Here is an 18,110-nt window from a genome sequence, read left to right on the forward strand (position 1 = left end):
TATAATGGATTGACTTATTTTTAGATTCTTTTAGCTTTAACCACAATTTCTGTTTTGATGATGTTTGGCAAAATAAAAGAGTGCTTTTAAGCACTTATTTTTACGTCAAAAAGTATCAAAATAAATCAAAAGCCAAAAATAGAGAATAGTACCAACTTATAACTTTTAAGCTCCTTATTAAAAGTGAATCCATAACCTTGGACCATAACATTGAAAATGTAATTCTGACCATAACATTTCAATACCAAATTAAAGAAAACGATCAACTTGTTATTAAGTAAACCCGGTCTATATTAATAATCACCACATAATCTTCATATCCAACAAATTAGATCACATTAGTACTAGTAATTCTTTTTTCTTTATTATCCTCAACAACTTTTTTTAATCAATGGACCACTTGAGAAGTACTAGTATTTGGTGCTCCATCAATCAAATATGGGACAACAAATTGTTGCATCTCTGGAATAGTAATTTCTAGGTGACGTCCTTGCGCCTTTATGAACTTCACTTTTCCAGCTTTATCCAATATTTGTAATCCAAACAAATCCTCTTTATAAACATCAGTCTGCCAAAGAAAATATAAAAAAAATATTATTGCACTGACATGGTAATTGATTTTAAATTAAAGTATAAATAGTAAAATAATACTCATATTACTTGTTGTGCTGGCAAAATTTGAGAGTAGGCTCCATCTTGGTAAAAGCCAAACCAACAACTTTCTTTTGGAGTTACCACACTTTCTTGTTCAAACTGTAAAGACATTCAAAATAAAATGGGATCAGTTATTTAGTAAGTAAATTATCGAATTTTTTAATTTTTTTTTAAAATAAAGAGGATTAAAATGTACCATGACAAGGACAAGGTTCTGCAAACTACTAAAACGTTGCTTATAAATTGGATTAAATGCATTAGGGATTTCATTATTAAACTTTGGCAAAAATCTACAACCTTTTAGGTATCCAGGAATATCCTGAAAAGTAGAAAAAAAGAACAAGTAATTTCAAGTAAGAGTATATAAAAATAATGAGATGAAGAAAGAAACAAGAAATTACTCACATCTGGAAGCTTGGTATAACCACTAGGAGCAAAATGAGCCTAAATTTGCATATTAGAACTTGCGTTAGAAAGTAATAATAAAATTATTTTTAAAAAAATAAATTGAAAAAGCTTTTGAAAAGAGTGTACCTGATTGTAGTCTGAATATATTGCAGCTCCAGAACACAAATTATTTTTCTCAACTCATAATTGTTAGTATTATTCATTATATATATACTAATGGTACATCGAATTAAAAAGAAATTGATATTGATAAATCTCAGACAAAATAAAAAGAAATATAAAAAGCAATGGAGCCTTCATAGTTTTTTTTTTTAACTCCTCCGAAAAAAGGATGACAATTTCATTATTTACTCATCGCAGTCTAATAGATTCTATATTTCTCTTTCTTCAATAAAAAGGAAGGAAATTAATTTTCTTGTAGAGTCGAATGCATAAAAGATGTATGTAAGATAATTCAATTCTATCTTTTTTCTATTTTTTTTCTTTTTGATTTATCATGCTAAGCAGGAGAAGTTAAAATATTTTTTATACTATTAGGACCCGTTTGGTAGGATAATAATCCATGGATTAAATGATAGGATTACTTAGTACATTGTTTGGTAGCAATTTTGAAGCTATGTATAACTAATACATGGATTAGTTATACACCCTACATGGTATTATAGGTTGTATAACTAATACATCCAACTTGGTGGGATTAGTAATCCATGGATAAATATGTGTCAAGACAAAAATGCCCTTAAATTTCTTTAATTTTTTTTCTAAATCTTTTCAATTTATTCAATGTGAGTTATTTCTTTTCAATTTATCAAGATAATAATATCCCTCCAAATAATTTAGTCATAAAAAAACTACTCCATTAACTTAAAAAATAATTATTGGTCACAATCCGAAAATAAATTGCATGATTGCATACAAACTTTAATTTTGTAAATAGAATATCATAAATAAAAATAATTTTTTTCTACTTAGCCATGCACTCTACAGAACACAAATTTATATCAATAATAATTCTATTGTCTTGTTCAAGAGTTACACGTATCTTCCTCCAACGTAAGAACATCACAAAATGGAAACAACAAAAAAATGATGAACAAATAAAGAAAAGATAACAAAAAATATATATATAAGTGAATGATTGAATCTTAAAATTCCAAAGTAAATAATTAGTTATATTTTTACTTTTTTTTTTATTTTTTTAAAAAATTTTTTTTGCAAAGAATAGATAAAGTTATAATATGTCAAAGGGTATTTTTGTAAACATACAATATTCTTTTTAAAATATAACAATACATATTGTTTTCAGTACATCAAACCAAACACTGCATAAAAAATAATCCCAGTATTACTAATCCCTGCACTACTAATCCCAACATTACTAATACAACCTATTCAATATTATCTTATACACTCTATCAAACGAGCCCTTAGTCTATTACTTTAGTTTAAGTCAACAGTTAGTGGTCATTCCGAAGAGATCATACCAAATTACTATCTTTGAGATTCACCTATAATTAATACTCGAGAAAAGACATGTTTTCCCTGTAATTGTCCTCCAAATTCACTTTAACACTTAAATTTATCTTTCATTTATTTATCCTCTTTAACATCTTTAAAACGTATTAATTTCACCCCTCAAGCTGACGTGAATTTTTTTTTTAAAAAAAAGAAAAAAACAACACGTTTTCTATTAAAAACTAATATGGTCCCACTTATATATATCTATATCTATATCTCTCTATATATATAAGAAACTCACCCATTACCTCTCACACCACCCAATCTTCATCTTCTTCATAAGCCTCCCGCACCACTCCTCACTCCATTCCATTTTCTTGTATTTCTTCTTACACCCCACCTCAATTTCCTTTCTCTTCTTCTAACTCTCCATCTCCACTTCTATTATCTTCATTAATTTCTTCAAGAAAGAAAAAAAATGTGTGTGAAAAGTTATGAATTTTAATGAGTTAGAAAATAATTTTGGAAAAGAAAGTCTTTCAATACATGATTGTTGAACTAAATTATTTATGTGAATTTTCAAGAAATCTGTTGTTGGATTTATGAGATTGCCTTTTGTATCCACCATTATTGAATCTTGAAAAAGCTTGAAGACAAAAAAAAATGAGTGTAAAATTCATGGTTGATGTTCAAATTGATTATTGGGGTTTTCCGATGATGATGTGAAGTTGTACTTGAATTTTAAGTTTGATTGGTATGAATTTTACTTGTTTAATTTTGTATCTGCCATTGTTGAAGCTTGAAAAAGCCTGAAGACAAAAAACATGAGTTCGGCGAATTCAAGATGAGATTGATGTCGAAATTGATTATTGAAGTTTTCTGATGATGTTGTAAAGTTGTATTTGAAATTTGAGTTTGATTGGTATGAATTTTGCTAGTTTAATTTTGTATTCACCATTATTGAACCTTTAAAAAAGTTTAAAGACAAAAAAAAATGAGTTTATTGAATTTATGGTTGATTCCAAATTGATTATTGAGATTTTCTAATGATGTTGTGAAGTTGTAGTTAAAATTTGAGTTTGATTGATATGAATTTAGCTAGTTTATGTTGAAATTTGAGACCCAAAAATGAAGAATCCATACATGGGCAATATTGAAGACGACAGATGACGGCGGGATGGGTGAGTGTGGCGGGTGGGGGCGATTATTTATGATTATAGATGAATATTTACCTGTGAAAGACCAACTAAATTGTAACCTTGTTGAAGTTCCTTCATCCCCTTCACCTATATATAATTCAATTCACAAACCTCTCTATATGTTTCTTCTTTCTTCTTTTTTAATTTATTTAATATTTTTATAGTAAAAGAAATTTCCAAAAAAAAAGAGAGAGAGAACAATGCACGTTGTGGAGGATTATTACCTTTTCACAAGCAATTTGAACCTGCAAGTACATCATGAGCATATGATCCAATCAAAATAATGAGCAAGCTATAAGGATACTACTACTACTAATTTCTTCGTCCCATATTAATTGATCACCTTATTAAAAATATATATATATTTCAAATTATTTGTCCACTTACTAAATCAAGATAAAATTAGTGTTAAAATTTTCCCATTGTTCCCTACAATTAATATTATTTGAAAGTGTAAAATCAAGTTTGTAAAGTTCCAAGAAAGTATTTTAAGGGATAAATTAACAAAATTATTCTTCTTATTTATGATTTCTTAAGAAGCATGCAAAAGAAAAAATGATCAACTGATATAGAACAAGGAACTACTCTTTATCAACTATTACCTGTTTTTCTAGAGGCATATGGACGGAATCGTGTGCTCCATTTCCAATTTCTCTACCAAAAATATCCATACACTCATGAATGATCATAGTAATTTAATACATAAGATATTAATTATTTAAGTACGTATTAAGTGATTATCTAATATACCAATTAATAACAACCACAGTAACTTGCGATAATATTGAAGAAAAAAATTAAACAAACAAGTTAAAGTTGACTACATTAACGAGTATTCTTACACTATCAGAATTGGTGCGCAAAGTATGACGAATTTGGAGGAGTTGTGAGAATATAATTTTAGATTATTGTTTCACGCATCAGAAGCGGACCACTTTGGATAGAAAAAAGAAAGGAAGATAATAATATTAAAAGTTGAAGTTGAAAAAGTATTTAGAAAAATAAATAACCCATAGATTTTGACAAGAGACTCAATTGTGACGTATAAAATGTACTTCCTGAATCACTGCAAGCCATTGTAATCCCTGTCATGAAAAAAAAATCTCATAGTTCTCCACTTTAGGGAGAGGAGAGAGAGAGTAAAATGCACAATATAAAATAAATAAATAAATAAAAATAAATTACCATGCAATACTATGAAAGGAGTAGAAGAAGAAAAACAAATGAACGAAAAGATTGCAATGAAAAAAAGAATAAAATTTTCTGAACATAAAGAAGCCATTTGAGCTTTCCTTTTTCTTTTCCAAGTAAAATTAATTTCTACTTTGTTTAAAGCTTTTCTTGTTGTTGTTGTTGCAAAGAAGAAATGAAGAAATGTACAAAGTTCTTGGTTTATTTAAGTTGAATATATAACGGAGGATTTAGAATTTTAATCTTGTGGGTTTTCAATAAAAAAATTAAAATGCAATAAAATCGGGCAAAGTGGTTGATCGCTAGAAATAAAAAGAAGAACCAATGAAAGTTTTCTCTATGAAAAAAACGTGAGGTTTTGTGTTTTAGAACTAAAAACAAAAAGTTTTTTACTTTAAAAAAAAAAAAGTGCATTTTTAGAACCTAAAAACGAAAAGGGTTTTAAATTTTAAAAAATAGAAGGACGATGTGTTTTAGAACTAAAAATGGAAAAAGATTTACTTTTTGAAAAAGGTGAAAATGAATTGAGAAGGGACACATTAATTGGGGTTCGAACCCACATTCACAACTTGCCTAGGGATTTCAGGGGTTACTTACACTCTGTTTGGATGATTGTAACATATTATTTTATAATGTATTGTATTGTATCCTATTATATTTTTTTAATCAATATAATGTTTGGATAGATTACTGTATTATTTTCTGTCATTATACATTCACACATTAATAATTTGAAGGATAAATCGACTAAAAAAGTAAGATACGGGATAGAACTGCTATAAAAAGGTAAGTAATGAATAAAATAAAATTATTAAAATAATAATTAAAAATAAAATTAAGATAAACCACGCGATCATATCAAATCGGTAATATCCATCCAAACAGGGACGAATCTATTAAAATCCGTGGGGGTGGCACGCCACCCACAAATTTCGAAGGAAACTCTATATATATAGCTGTATATATATACAAATATCGTTAAATATTAAATATGGCACTTAGAATAACAGAGTGTTGTCTAGTGTAGTTGGCAAAGTGCTGCTTTGGTAAGCCCAAGGTCGTGTGTTCGAACTTGGCTAGTAATTTTTGTTTTTTAAAAATTATTTTGGCAGCAAGCCAACAATCAACAGGCATAATAATAATTTTCCCCTAAACAGAGCACATCCGCACAAAGCCACAAACTATTACCAATTTTGTATCAAAGTAATCTTATTTTCTGACCTTTTTTTTATTTAATTGTTTAAAAGGTACTTATCTTTCATTAAAATCAAAACAAAAACTCTATTTTCAAAGGAAAGGACCAAATCAAAACATCTATGTTCTTGAGTTTTGCTGCTGCTGGTTGCTCTTTCTCTCTACACTCTTGCTTGTTGCTTGCTCTATTTGTAAGTTATTTTGAAAAATTATTTTGTTTCTCTTTCTTGAACCAAGAAATTCAAATTTAAAATTATCTTGATTTAGGAGAAAGTGTTGTAATTTTGTGAATTGAGATGGAGAATTTTTTTAAGAAGGTTAATTATTCTCAATCTAGTTCTAGTAATATCAATGTCAATCATTCTTGTCTTATAACTGACCTCGATTTGGGTTCACTTAAAGCCAATAAGGGAGAAAGAAGATTTATTTCTGATTATGATCCTCGAATACGAGATGAAGTGAGGAAATATTATATTGAAAAAGGGTCTTGATTATTTTGGCAGCAAGCCAACAATCAACAGGCGTAATAATAATTTTCCCCTAAACAGGGCACATCCGCACAAAGCCACAAACTATTACCAATTTTGTATCAAAGTAATCTTATTTTTTGACCTTTTTTTTTTAATTTAATTGTTTAAAAGGTACTTATCTTTCATTAAAATCAAAACAAAAACCCTATTTTCAAAGGAAAGGACCAAATCAAAACATCTATGTTCTTGAGCTTTGCTGCTGCTGGTTGCTCTTTCTCTCTACACTCTTGCTTGCTGCTTGCTCTATTTGTAAGTTATTTTGAAAAATTATTTTGTTTCTCTTTCTTGAACCAAGAAATTCAAATTTGAAATTATCTTGATTTAGGAGAAAGTGTTCTAATTTTGTGAATTGAGATGGAGAATTTTTTCTAAAAGGTTAATTATTCTCAATCTAGTTCTAGTAATATCAATGTCAATCATTCTTGTCTTATAACTGACCTCGATTTGGGTTAACTTAAAGCCGATCCGGGAGAAAGAAGATCTATTTCTGATTATGATCCTCGAATACGAGATGAAGTGAGGAAATATTATATTAAAAAAGGGTCTTGTCAACCTGTCTTGAAACCATATCCTTCAAGTAAAATAGGAGGTAGAATGCGTCAATTTGCTTCAAGTTGGTTGAAAGGTTCACATTCGACTTGGTTGGAGTATAGTGTGGAGAAAGATGCCGCATATTGTCTTTGTTGTTATTTATTCAAAAATAAATTTGTTCATGAAATTACGGGTGATTTTTATGCATCGAAGGGTTTTAGGGGTTGGAGTAAGGCTCTTGAAAGATTTCATTTGCATGTCGGTAAAGTTAATAGTGTTCACCACAAATGTTACAATAAGATGCTAGATTTATCAAATCATCGCCAATCAATTCAAGTTGTTCTTGACAAATATTCTGAAAAGTCAAAAAGTGAGTACTGAATGCGTTTGAAAGCTTCAATTAATGTGGCAAGACTTCTTTTGTATTATGAATTGCCTTTTCGAGGTCATGACGAAAGTGAATCTTCAAGTAATCAAGGCTACTTTTTAGAATTTTTGCGGTGGCATGGAGACAACCATCCGGATGTGGGAAAAGTAATATTAGAAAAAGCTCCACAAAATGATACCTTGACTTTTCCTATGATCCAAAAGGATATTGTCAATGCTTGTGCTAAAGAAACATTGAAAGTTATAATTGTGGACTTGAATGGAGATTATTTTGGTATATTAGTTGATGAATCCAAAGACATCTCACACAAAGAACAAATGACTCTTGTTTTGAGATATGTTAATAAAAAGGGTGAAGTAGTGGAGCGATTTATCGGTCTTATCCATGTTAGTGATACATCGGCATGCTCATTGAAGAAAGAAATTCATTCTTTGCTTTCCGATCATTCACTAAGTCCATCTAAAATACATGACAAGGTTATGATAGAGCTAGTAATATGAAGGGAGAGATAAATGGTCTTAAAATTTTAATTATGAAAGATAGTCCTTCGGCGTACTATATTCACTGTTTTGCACATCAGTTGCAAATAACACTTGTAGCTATTGCTAAAAAACATGTGGAAGTTGAAGACTTTTTTTATCATGTTACTAATGTGTTAAATGTTGTTGGAGGATCTTTTAAACGTCGAGATTTACTTCGTCATCACCAAGCCGAAAATTTGAAGCAATTACTTGAGTCCGGTGAAGCTCATACTGGACAAGGATTACATCAAGAGCGTGGGTTTCAAAGACCGGGTGATACTCGTTGGGGATCACATTTCAAAACATTGGATAACTTTCTTGTTATTTTCTCATCCACTGTTCATGTGCTTGGAGTGATTGAAATTGAAGGTTCTACTTCAAGTGATAAAAATCAAGCGGAATATCTTTTGACAAAGGTTAGAACATTCAAATTTATTTTTATGCTTCACTTGATGTTGGAAGTGTTGGTCATGTCAAATGAGTTGAGCAAGATTTTACAAAAAAAAAAAGATCAAGATATTGTTAATGCCGTGAAGTTTCTTAACATCTCCAAGAAAAGATTGCAAGATATGAGAGAAAATGGGTGAGAATCTTTGTTGAATGATGTTTCTTCATTTTGTGATTCACATGATATCTTGATTCCCAAATTAGATGAGCCTTATTTTCTCGGAAAGTCAAAGCATAAGTGTTTAGATGTTTGTTATTCGCACCATTTGCGTGTTGAAATCTTTTGTGCGGTCATTGATGTGCAACTTCATGAGCTTAATGAACGTTTTGATTTAGCAAGTAGTGATTTGCTTCTTGGGATGGGTAACTTGAATCCTGTCAATTCTTTTTCTAACTTTGACAAAGGTAGAATTGTGACTTTAGCAAAGTGTTATCCAAATGAGTTTGATGATGAAAAGCTTCGAGATTTGAGTTACCAACTTGATACCTTCATAATTCAAATGCGATGTGGTAATTCCAAGTTCTCCAACTTCCAAGGAGTTCGTGATTTGGCAAAGGCATTAGTTGAGGCAAATCTTGTGGAGACTTATTCACTTGTTTATTTACTTGTGAAGTTGACTTTGATTTTACCCGTTGTTACGACAACTGTTGAAAGAGCATTCTCTTCCATGAAGCACATAAAAAATGAAGTGCGAAATAGTATTGATGATCAATATTTAAATGATTGTTTAGTATGTTACATAGAGTGTGATATATTTGCAAATGTAAGTAATGATGTCATCGTTGATCGTTTTCAGAATATGAAAACTCATCGTGGGCAATTGTAATGAATTATGGATATTATGATATTAGTAATATTATTAGAAGTTTTAAGTTTGGTCATTTTATTATTGTTCTTTTATTATTGATTGATTTGTTAATTGTCTTATAGACCAAAAAGATGAATAATCCGATTGAATTATTTGGCACCCGATGAGTTCGAATCCTGGATCCGCCTCTGCATCCAAACAAAGTGTTACTCGGGGTCACCAAACCAAACTACCATGTGATTATAAGTTCTCCTCTAAACATACTTATTCTCTAAATATATTTTTCTATATAATTATAAAATTAATGGCAGTGTGTGGAGTTTTTCAAAAAAAACTCATCCTCTACTGTAGATTTACTTTTACTTTAAAGAAATTACTGTGGGACAAATTGTGAAATTTACTTTGTTTTCTTATATAACAATTTCGGCAATTCTCAATTTCCCATCAATTGATTTGGTTTGTTACTTTTTAAATTATAATCATGTCTAAGCAATAAAGGGTGGAGTATATTTTATGTTATTAGCTCTTATTTTATTAAAAAAGTGAACTAAAATAAAAAACAAACAAAATGTTAAATATGATATTAGCCTCCTAATTTTATATTTTAATAATGATAAATTAATGATTGAAAATCTGCAGGATAATTAAAGATCTCCACTGATAGACACAAGGCAAGGAGGTATGCTGAAGATTGAAAAGATTCTTGAGAAATCGATCAGAAGATCCGAAAAGGAAGCAAGGAAAAGAGAATCAATCAAATCACCAACTTTTAAATTTATGGAAAACAGATCAAAGGCAGAAGGAAAGAAAATCACACCAAGATTGAAGTAGCATTCATCACGCATCATCGGCTTTTTAGATGTATGGCAAATAAATCAATCAAGATTATTACAAATGAAAGAAGATCACACCCTCTACATGGATAGAGTTGTCGATACAAGTCAACCCAACCCATCCGGGCTAGCTCACACGGGTTTTGAGTTTGACGGGTCAGGCCGGATCGGCCCATCAAAATGAGGGGCCAAAAAACACCAAGCCCACACCATTACTCTGTGGGCTGCGGGCCTCACGGGCCATCCCACTTTGTAAAAATTAATATTTTATAATTTAATTTTAGAATGTTAATAAACATAAATATTATCAAACAATATTACATAGTGTTAATACTTGTTAATCAAATCTCCAACACCCTAAAAATACTTCTAATAGCGAAATTAAATAACTTTTGATATGATATCCTTCAAACCAAAAAAAAATACTAATAAGCAATCTAAATAGTTGCATGCATTTGACTTACGAAACGGCCCACGAGCTAGCCCAACCCACATTGCTCAACCCCATGGATTTATCCGGGGCGGGTTAAAAAGCCCTGTTCTTAAATAGACTGCAAAAACTGAAGTCCAGCTCCATCAAATTACAGGCCGAGTCGGGCCGGCCCTATGGACCTGACCCATATTGACGGCTCTATACATGGACATATATGACTGTGAATGATGTACCAAGTATAGACATATCTAATATGGACATAATCTGCAATCCCTCAATCGAGGAATCACCCTCAAATCTTTGATTGAGAAGAAATTTCTTGGGTTCCTTATAAAGAGTAGCAGCTGAAGACTATAAAAGAAGAAGACTAAAAATAGACAAAAATTATGCAACTTCAAGGAGAAATCTCAAAGTGTCTCAATCTTAGTCTCACAAATATAAATAGTAAAATCGAGTCAACTTTGTAATGTAAACTGAAGTTGTGTCACAAGATTTGAAGAACAAAATAAGTCTTCCAAACTTGTTTCTCATCATTGTACTTGATCCAACACTGAAAGATCTAAGAAATGTTGAAATTCAAGGGGACTGAAAGTAGGCACCACATTGATATTTCGAACCAGTATAAATCTTTGTGTTCTTTACTTTAAATTCAATTATTTATTTACATGTTATTTTAAGTCTAATCTGTTTTGTAAAGTATATTAATCTGCAAGCAAGTCGACTATGAGAAATCAATAGTCGACTCACAGAAATTTTCAATTCACTCCCTCGTAAATTTCATATGATACTTGTGTATTTTGTTTCTCATCAAATTTATGTCACTCAGTAATGGAGGTATTGTTTTATTTTATACTTCTTCAAATGGAAACATTTAACTGATAAGGAGTGATTAAAACTATTAAAAAAATTAATTTAAGATTACTTGAAAAAGTAACTTTTTCACGATATTACCAATAAATAGACCTTATGTCAATCATTTAATTCTTATCACATATGTACAGATTTTTGTTTCATTTATCATGACCATTTTTTTTCCTTTCACGTGCCCACAATAATTTAAAATATTAAAATAAAATTAAGGGATGTCCAACATTTGTAATTGCTATAACCAAATCGTTAGTAACTAATTAAGCTTTTGTCAAATTAAAGAGGCCAAAATTATCTTGGAAATAAATACACGCATTCAATCCCCAGTAATTAATTTGGCTTCTTTGTAAGCTTTTGCAAAGAAGAAATTAAGTTGGATGTATATATATACTGCCACTTCTGCATCAATTAGTGCAAGAATTTTTTATTTTTTTTTATGTACCTTATGAAAAAATATATAAGATGTCTTTCTTTAAAAGAATTAATTGTAGAAGTAAAATGAACATTTTTTTTTACTAATTTTGCTTTGACAATAGTAGATATGAAGAATTTATCATTCATCATATTGACATTTCAATGTACCAATTTAAAGGAAACAATCAACATGTTATTAGCTGTTGATGCAATATACCACAATAATTAAATTACAGCTGCGCCAACATTAACTAAACCCAATCTTGCTATTGCATTAATAATCACTCTATTAATATATTATAAACCCAAAATTACCTAGAACTAGGGAGATTACTTGTAGACACTAAAGTAGAATAGTAGTAGTAGTTTTTTACCTCTATTGTCCTCAACAAGAATTTTTCTAATCAATGAACCACTTGAGTAGCAACTTTATTCTTTGGTGCTCCATTAATCAAATATGGGACAACATACTGTTGCAGCTCTTGAATATCCATTCCCAAATGATATCCTGGTACCTTTATGAATTTTATTTTTGCAGCTTTATCCAATGTTTGTAATCCAAACAAATCCTCTATATAAATATTAGTCTGCCAAAAAAAAGAAAAAAATTATATCCTCAAAAGCAACATGGTACTATAACAACAATAAACCTAATGTTATCCAACTTATGGGTATGTAATTGAGGAAAGAGAGACTGTTTCCGATAGATCAAATCCTCAAATTTAAAATTAAAATAGGAAAAATAATACTACCTGTTGTGGTGGCAAAACTTTGGAGTAGGTTCCATCTTGATAAAAGCCAAACCAAGAACTTTCTGTGGGAGTTATCACACCATCATTTGCAAACTGCAAAGATGTTCAAATAAAAAGGGATTAATTATAATGATCAGTTTTCAAAATTTAAAAAAACAAAAAAACAAATAGAAGAAGAGGAGTAAAATATACCATGATAAGAACAAGGTTCTGCAAGCTAGTGAAACGTTGTTTGTAAATAGAATTATTTGCTCCAGGAATTTCATTATTAAGCTTTGGTAGATATCTACAACCTTTCAAATATCCAGCAATATCCTAAAAGAAAATAAAAAATAAAAAATCAATTTAAAGAAAATATTTTACATATTTTAATTTTAAATAAAAACTTTACGAATTAAAAACGAAAAAAAAAAAAGAAGAATTACTCACATTTGGAAGCTTAATATAGCCACTAGGAGCATAATGAGTCTAAGATTTGCAGATTAATTAAATGTGTTAGAAAATAATCACTTGACAAAAATTATAATTAAAAAAAATAATTAAGAGTAGCATTTAAAGATAGTATACTTGAACATAGTCAGAATATATTCCAACTCCAGAGACACCACCAGTTCCAGCACACCAAGGGCCACCCTGGCAATTAAGTCCAAAATTTAAGTCATTCACGTCACAAAGTTTCACATTGATAAGTAAAAGTTTTCCAATAGAGGTAATTTTATTAATAGAAAACTCAAACTCGAGATATTTAATTATTACTATATATATTGTTCTTACTACTACTAATTGAAATTTGAAAGTTACAAAATTACATACAGCACAGGTCGTAGAAGCAACGCCAGCATTAGGTCCACCAATTGAGATAAAATTCTTTACCTGTGTCACAATTTAATTCCAAAAAAAAAAAAATAATCACAAAATGGAAAAATAATACAAATGAATAATGTAAACAAATAAAAGATAGTGCAAAATTTAATTTTGATAATAATTCTTACCGGAGGTGCTTCATCACAAAACTCTATAAGCCCTCTGGCTACCATATTTCCCTGAAAAAACATGAATAAACTTTCCATAAATAAAAATATAATTGGCATACATTTAATAAGAAGGCAAAAGGAAAAAGTGTTCGAATTTTTTCAAAAAAGATATCATGTTTGTATATGATCCTCCAAAAATGCATTATTTTAAAGGATCGACAAACATCCCACAATAATTTTTAAGAATTCAAGCAATATAAAATATTTACCTGTGAGAGACCAACTAAATTGTATCCTTGTTGTAGTTCTTTCATTGCTTTCACCTATAATTCAATTCAAACTAATTAAACAATTGTCAATAAATTTTTCTTTATTTATTTTACTCTGGACAGTTCAAAAAAATAACCTAGTAGAGGCTTGTTACCTTTTCACAAGCAATTTGAACCTACAATTCATAACAAAGAAAGGGACATAGATTACAATTCACTAGAATTTTTAGTATGCAATAATTAATAATCCAATCAAAATGATAAAAATCACTACTTTATATCAACTGTTACCTGATTTTCTAGAGGCATAGTGTAGGAATCATAAGCTCCATTTCCAATTTCTCTATCAAAAAAGACCAAAAAAAAAAACGCATTCATAAATGATAGTAACACAATATTAATATAAGAAAATATGAAGCAATTATTATGTGTATGTTAACAACAACAATAATAACGAGAATACTAATACCAACAATGTCAAACTTCTTTTTCAAACAGAAACATTTTAAAGTTACTTGATATGACAAATCCAATTCATTCACATAGAGAAATAGGGTGAATTACCTTTTTACTAAGAGGTGAAAAATTTAATACTATCCATGCACATAATTATTTAATAATCACAATAACAATAATAACAAAATTGGAAAAGTTACGAAAATATGTTTTAGATCATTGTTTCATGCGTGAGAAGATGACCACTTTGGATTGTAAAAAAAATAAAAATAACAATATTAAAAGTGGAAAGTTGGAAAAAGATATTTAGAAAATAAATAACATACAGGCAGTAACCATTAGATCTCGACAAGAGACTAAGTTGTGATGTGTAAAATGTACTTCCTGCATCATTGCAAGATTGTCCAAGTCCTGTCATGAAAAATAAAAACCCTCATAATTCTCCATTTCTCAAAAGAGATAGAGAGAACAAAATGCACAATATAAAAAAAATAAATTAAGATTACCATGCAATACTATAAAAGGAGTAGAAGAAGAAAAACATATGGAACAGAAGATTGAAATGAAAAAGAGAATTAAATTTTCTGAACAGAAATAAGCCATTTGAGCTGCTTTTTTTTTTTCTCTCTAAGTAAAATTGATTTCTTTTTTGTTTAGAGTTTTTTCTTGCAAAGAAGAAATGGAAAAGATGTGCATAATTCTCAGTTCTTTTAAGCTGGTTATATAGTACTATTTCTGAAGAAATCAATGTGGGGACAGATTTTGAAATTTACTTTATTTCTCTTTATACCAATTTTCAACTTTTCCATGGATGAGTTTGATTTGGCAATTTTGGATTTCCCATTAATCACTTCATTTCTTACCTTTTAAATTAATATCATGTCTGATCAATAAAGAGTGTGCATGTTTTGGAGGGGGGGTGGGAGGGGGGGGGGGGGATGAAGAAAAATAAAATTATAAAAAAACAAAAAACAAATAAGACGGTTAATGTGATGCATTTTGTTTCTCTCCAAATTAACGGCACTAAGTAGAGGAGGAATTGTTTTATTTCATATTTCTTCAAATGGAAACATTTAACGTATAAGGACTAGTTAACACTATTTTACAATTTTTAATTTAAGATTAGTTAAAAAAAAGTTCCTTTTTCAAGATATTAGTAAAAAATAAAACTCATGTCAATTATTTTATTCTTTTCATATATGTACAGATTTTTGTTTTGTTTATCTTGGAAATGGCTATTTTTATTTTATTTTCTTGCTCATCCACTGTTCACGTGCCCAAAAAAGTAAAATACTAATAAAAATTAATTGATGTCTTGCAACAGCTATAGGCGGTCCATTCAGTAACTAATTATTCCTCAATAACTTTACTTCCTATAGTGGTTAAAGTAATCAAACAATTAAGGAAATAAATAAAGATAGAGTTAATAACTTAAATGGCCACTCAACTTTGAATTTTTATCTCAGAAAGTCACTCAACTTTGAACTTTTATCCCAGAAAGTCACTCAACTTTGATCTTTACTCAGAAAGTCACTCAAGTTGAGTGACTTTCTGGGATAAAAGTCCAAAGTTGAGTGACTTTCTGAAATAAAAGTCCAAAGTTGAGTGACCATTTGAGTTATTAACTCAATAAAGATAATAAGAAAAGATGATATATATGGATGACAATAAATTAAACGAGGAAACAAATACTAAAGAATAATGATGGATTATTCATAATCAAAGATTAAAGAAGGAATAAGCAAGGAAGGAAAAAAAATCACATAAGAAAATAAATAAGAAAAAGGGTTAAAAATGGAAGGAAACTATTTCAAACAAGTAAACAAATAAAAATGGATGTGAGGAAAAGGGATATTCATGGAAGGAGATATATTAAATTCAAGGAAATAACAAATAAGAAAAGAAGGTAAAAATAAATCATACAAGGAAAACACAAATTAAATACAAAAACCAAAAAGTACTACTAAACCCCGCACAAACAAATCATAATCATCTTCATGAGTGGCAGTGATGGAGCCATTATTTTCATTAAGGGAGTTTAGAAGTAAACATACTTTCTAATAAAAGGGAGTTCAACATCTATTATATATATATATAAAATATTTTATAGCATGTAAAATAGTGTAAATTTCCATCGATGGGTCGTCATGATGTTGTTACTGTTGGAGTCCCATATCGATGGACTAAAGGGTCCTTGATCTCCTTATATAGTCTTGGGCAATCCTCTCCTCATGAGCTTTACGTACAATTTGAGTGCAAACGATAGGAATCATCACCTAACTACTCTTTTAGGATATATATTAAAAGATAGTCATAAATGACTTCGTTTAATATGAGTTTCTATCGGATTCAGTTATTATGTAATATGTATTGGATATATTTGATTTATTTAGTTAACCTGAGACAAATCTTGAATGAACTAAGTAGACCAAAGTTATTGATGTTAGAAAACCAATAAGAAAGTAAGACAAGTAGCTAAACAGTTCTCTTACTATAAGAAATATGACTTTTAACGATCACTATTTAACGAAGGGACTTGAATCCAGTCGTTATAAATATATTTAGTGATCGGTGATGACCAAATTTTTTGCTCTGTTATTGATTGATAGCGATCAAGTTAGGGCTTTAAAACGATTAAATCTCCCCATCACTAAAGACTTATTTTCTTGCTGTGAATTTGCTCGTTTCCAGGAAAATGGTATAAGATCTTCTCAAGCGCAGGTTTATGTATGAAAACAAAGATAAGATGGATGAGGTGTGGATAAATTATTGTGGCATGCCTGTTTGTTTTGGTTGGAAGGAGTTTGTCATAGTTACCGGACTAAAATGTTGTCCTCCTTCTCCTTCTCAAGTTATACCTACTCTGATCCAAAAAAGCACCCCGCACACCCAAAAAAGGAAAAGGCAAGTCGAGTGATCGTGATGACCTGGTGTAAATTATTGGTCCAAGCTTCAAAAACAAATATCTGATAAAAGCGTTGAAAAGTAAAGGACTTTCAAAGAAGCACAAACAATCATTGTTCTTGATTTGGTTTGTACATAATGTTCTTTGGGCAAGAGACGTTAACAACAACATAAGCCTAACAACAACATAAACCTCAGTTTAATAAATCTCTCCGAGGATCTTGAGGCATTTAACAGCTATCCTTGGGGTCATGAAAGCTTCAAAATGACTGTCGAATATTTGTTGACTCCGTTAAGGCCAAAAACAGTCAACTTATATGGATTTCCATGGGCCTTCATGGTAAATATTTTTTTTATCATGATATGATTCATCATTTTTTTATTCAATAATGCTTTTGATTTATTGACATTATGTTATAGGCTAGGGCATTTGAAGTCATTCCTTATTTGATACAACAAGTGAACTACCAGAAAGAAGTTCCCTGTCCAAGAATTCTGAGATGGTTGTCGGTCAAAACCGATAAAAATGCAAAATTTCTTAATCTTTTCAATCCCCCAAGGAAGCAGTAAGTTCAATTCTAATCAAGTTTTTATTTTAATTAATGATTAAATGATTTCATCATCATTCTTAATATATGTACCGATTTATTTTAGATTGTCCATTCGTGGCTTGTTCCGACCAACCGAGAGTTGAAGATGCCATTTTTTCTTACTTACGGTATGTGCAAACTTTATCGGACCCTAATGTTGTTGATGGAATAAAAATAGAATTGTTTGGAGCAACAGTCATCACAAGAAAAATAATTTTGGAGGGTGGGGCTAATAATACTCCTCTTACAGTTTTTGAAACAACAAGTCATTATGATCATAATCATAAT

The 18,110-nt window shown here is 29.9% G+C and overlaps 2 protein-coding genes and 1 long non-coding RNA gene across 5 annotated transcripts; 1 reads left to right on the plus strand and 2 right to left on the minus strand.

Annotated features, from left to right (window-relative positions):
* Positions 1-283: 283 nt before the first annotated feature.
* Positions 284-1,868, minus strand: LOC124885658. Its single transcript, XR_007043035.1, has 4 exons — positions 1,060-1,868; positions 851-973; positions 661-753; positions 284-568 (listed from the first exon to the last, which is right to left on the minus strand). It is a non-coding gene; the product is annotated as an uncharacterized LOC124885658 (long non-coding RNA).
* Positions 1,869-1,983: 115 nt separating this feature from the next.
* On the minus strand, positions 1,984-15,003 carry LOC107856709 (palmitoyl-protein thioesterase 1). Of its 3 annotated transcripts, XR_007043023.1 has the most exons (15): positions 14,835-15,003; positions 14,655-14,739; positions 14,164-14,215; positions 14,028-14,048; positions 13,873-13,926; positions 13,622-13,672; positions 13,443-13,502; positions 13,197-13,262; positions 13,059-13,097; positions 12,822-12,944; positions 12,630-12,722; positions 12,252-12,464; positions 4,322-4,373; positions 3,944-3,964; positions 1,984-3,806 (listed from the first exon to the last, which is right to left on the minus strand). XR_007043023.1 is itself a non-coding variant. In XM_016701690.2 (12 exons), exons 1-12 carry the CDS (start codon positions 14,929-14,931, stop codon positions 12,282-12,284), a joined length of 924 nt encoding a protein of 307 aa, XP_016557176.1. In that variant the 5' UTR covers positions 14,932-15,003; the 3' UTR covers positions 11,997-12,281. The 3 variants fall into 3 exon arrangements, 1 of the variants encoding a protein (XP_016557176.1); XR_007043020.1 differs by having other exon boundaries at positions 1,984-3,964; XM_016701690.2 differs by lacking the exons at positions 1,984-3,806; positions 3,944-3,964; positions 4,322-4,373 and having other exon boundaries at positions 11,997-12,464.
* On the plus strand, positions 7,547-9,348 carry LOC107856704 (zinc finger MYM-type protein 1-like). The gene is made up of 3 exons (XM_047409919.1): positions 7,547-8,029; positions 8,134-8,490; positions 8,749-9,348. The coding sequence occupies exons 1-3, from the start codon at positions 7,547-7,549 to the stop codon at positions 9,346-9,348; spliced, it is 1,440 nt and encodes a 479-aa protein (XP_047265875.1).
* Positions 15,004-18,110: the final 3,107 nt, after the last annotated feature.

This window comes from Capsicum annuum, chromosome 1 (genome assembly GCF_002878395.1).
Source record: "Capsicum annuum cultivar UCD-10X-F1 chromosome 1, UCD10Xv1.1, whole genome shotgun sequence".
Taxonomy (NCBI): domain Eukaryota; kingdom Viridiplantae; phylum Streptophyta; class Magnoliopsida; order Solanales; family Solanaceae; genus Capsicum; species Capsicum annuum.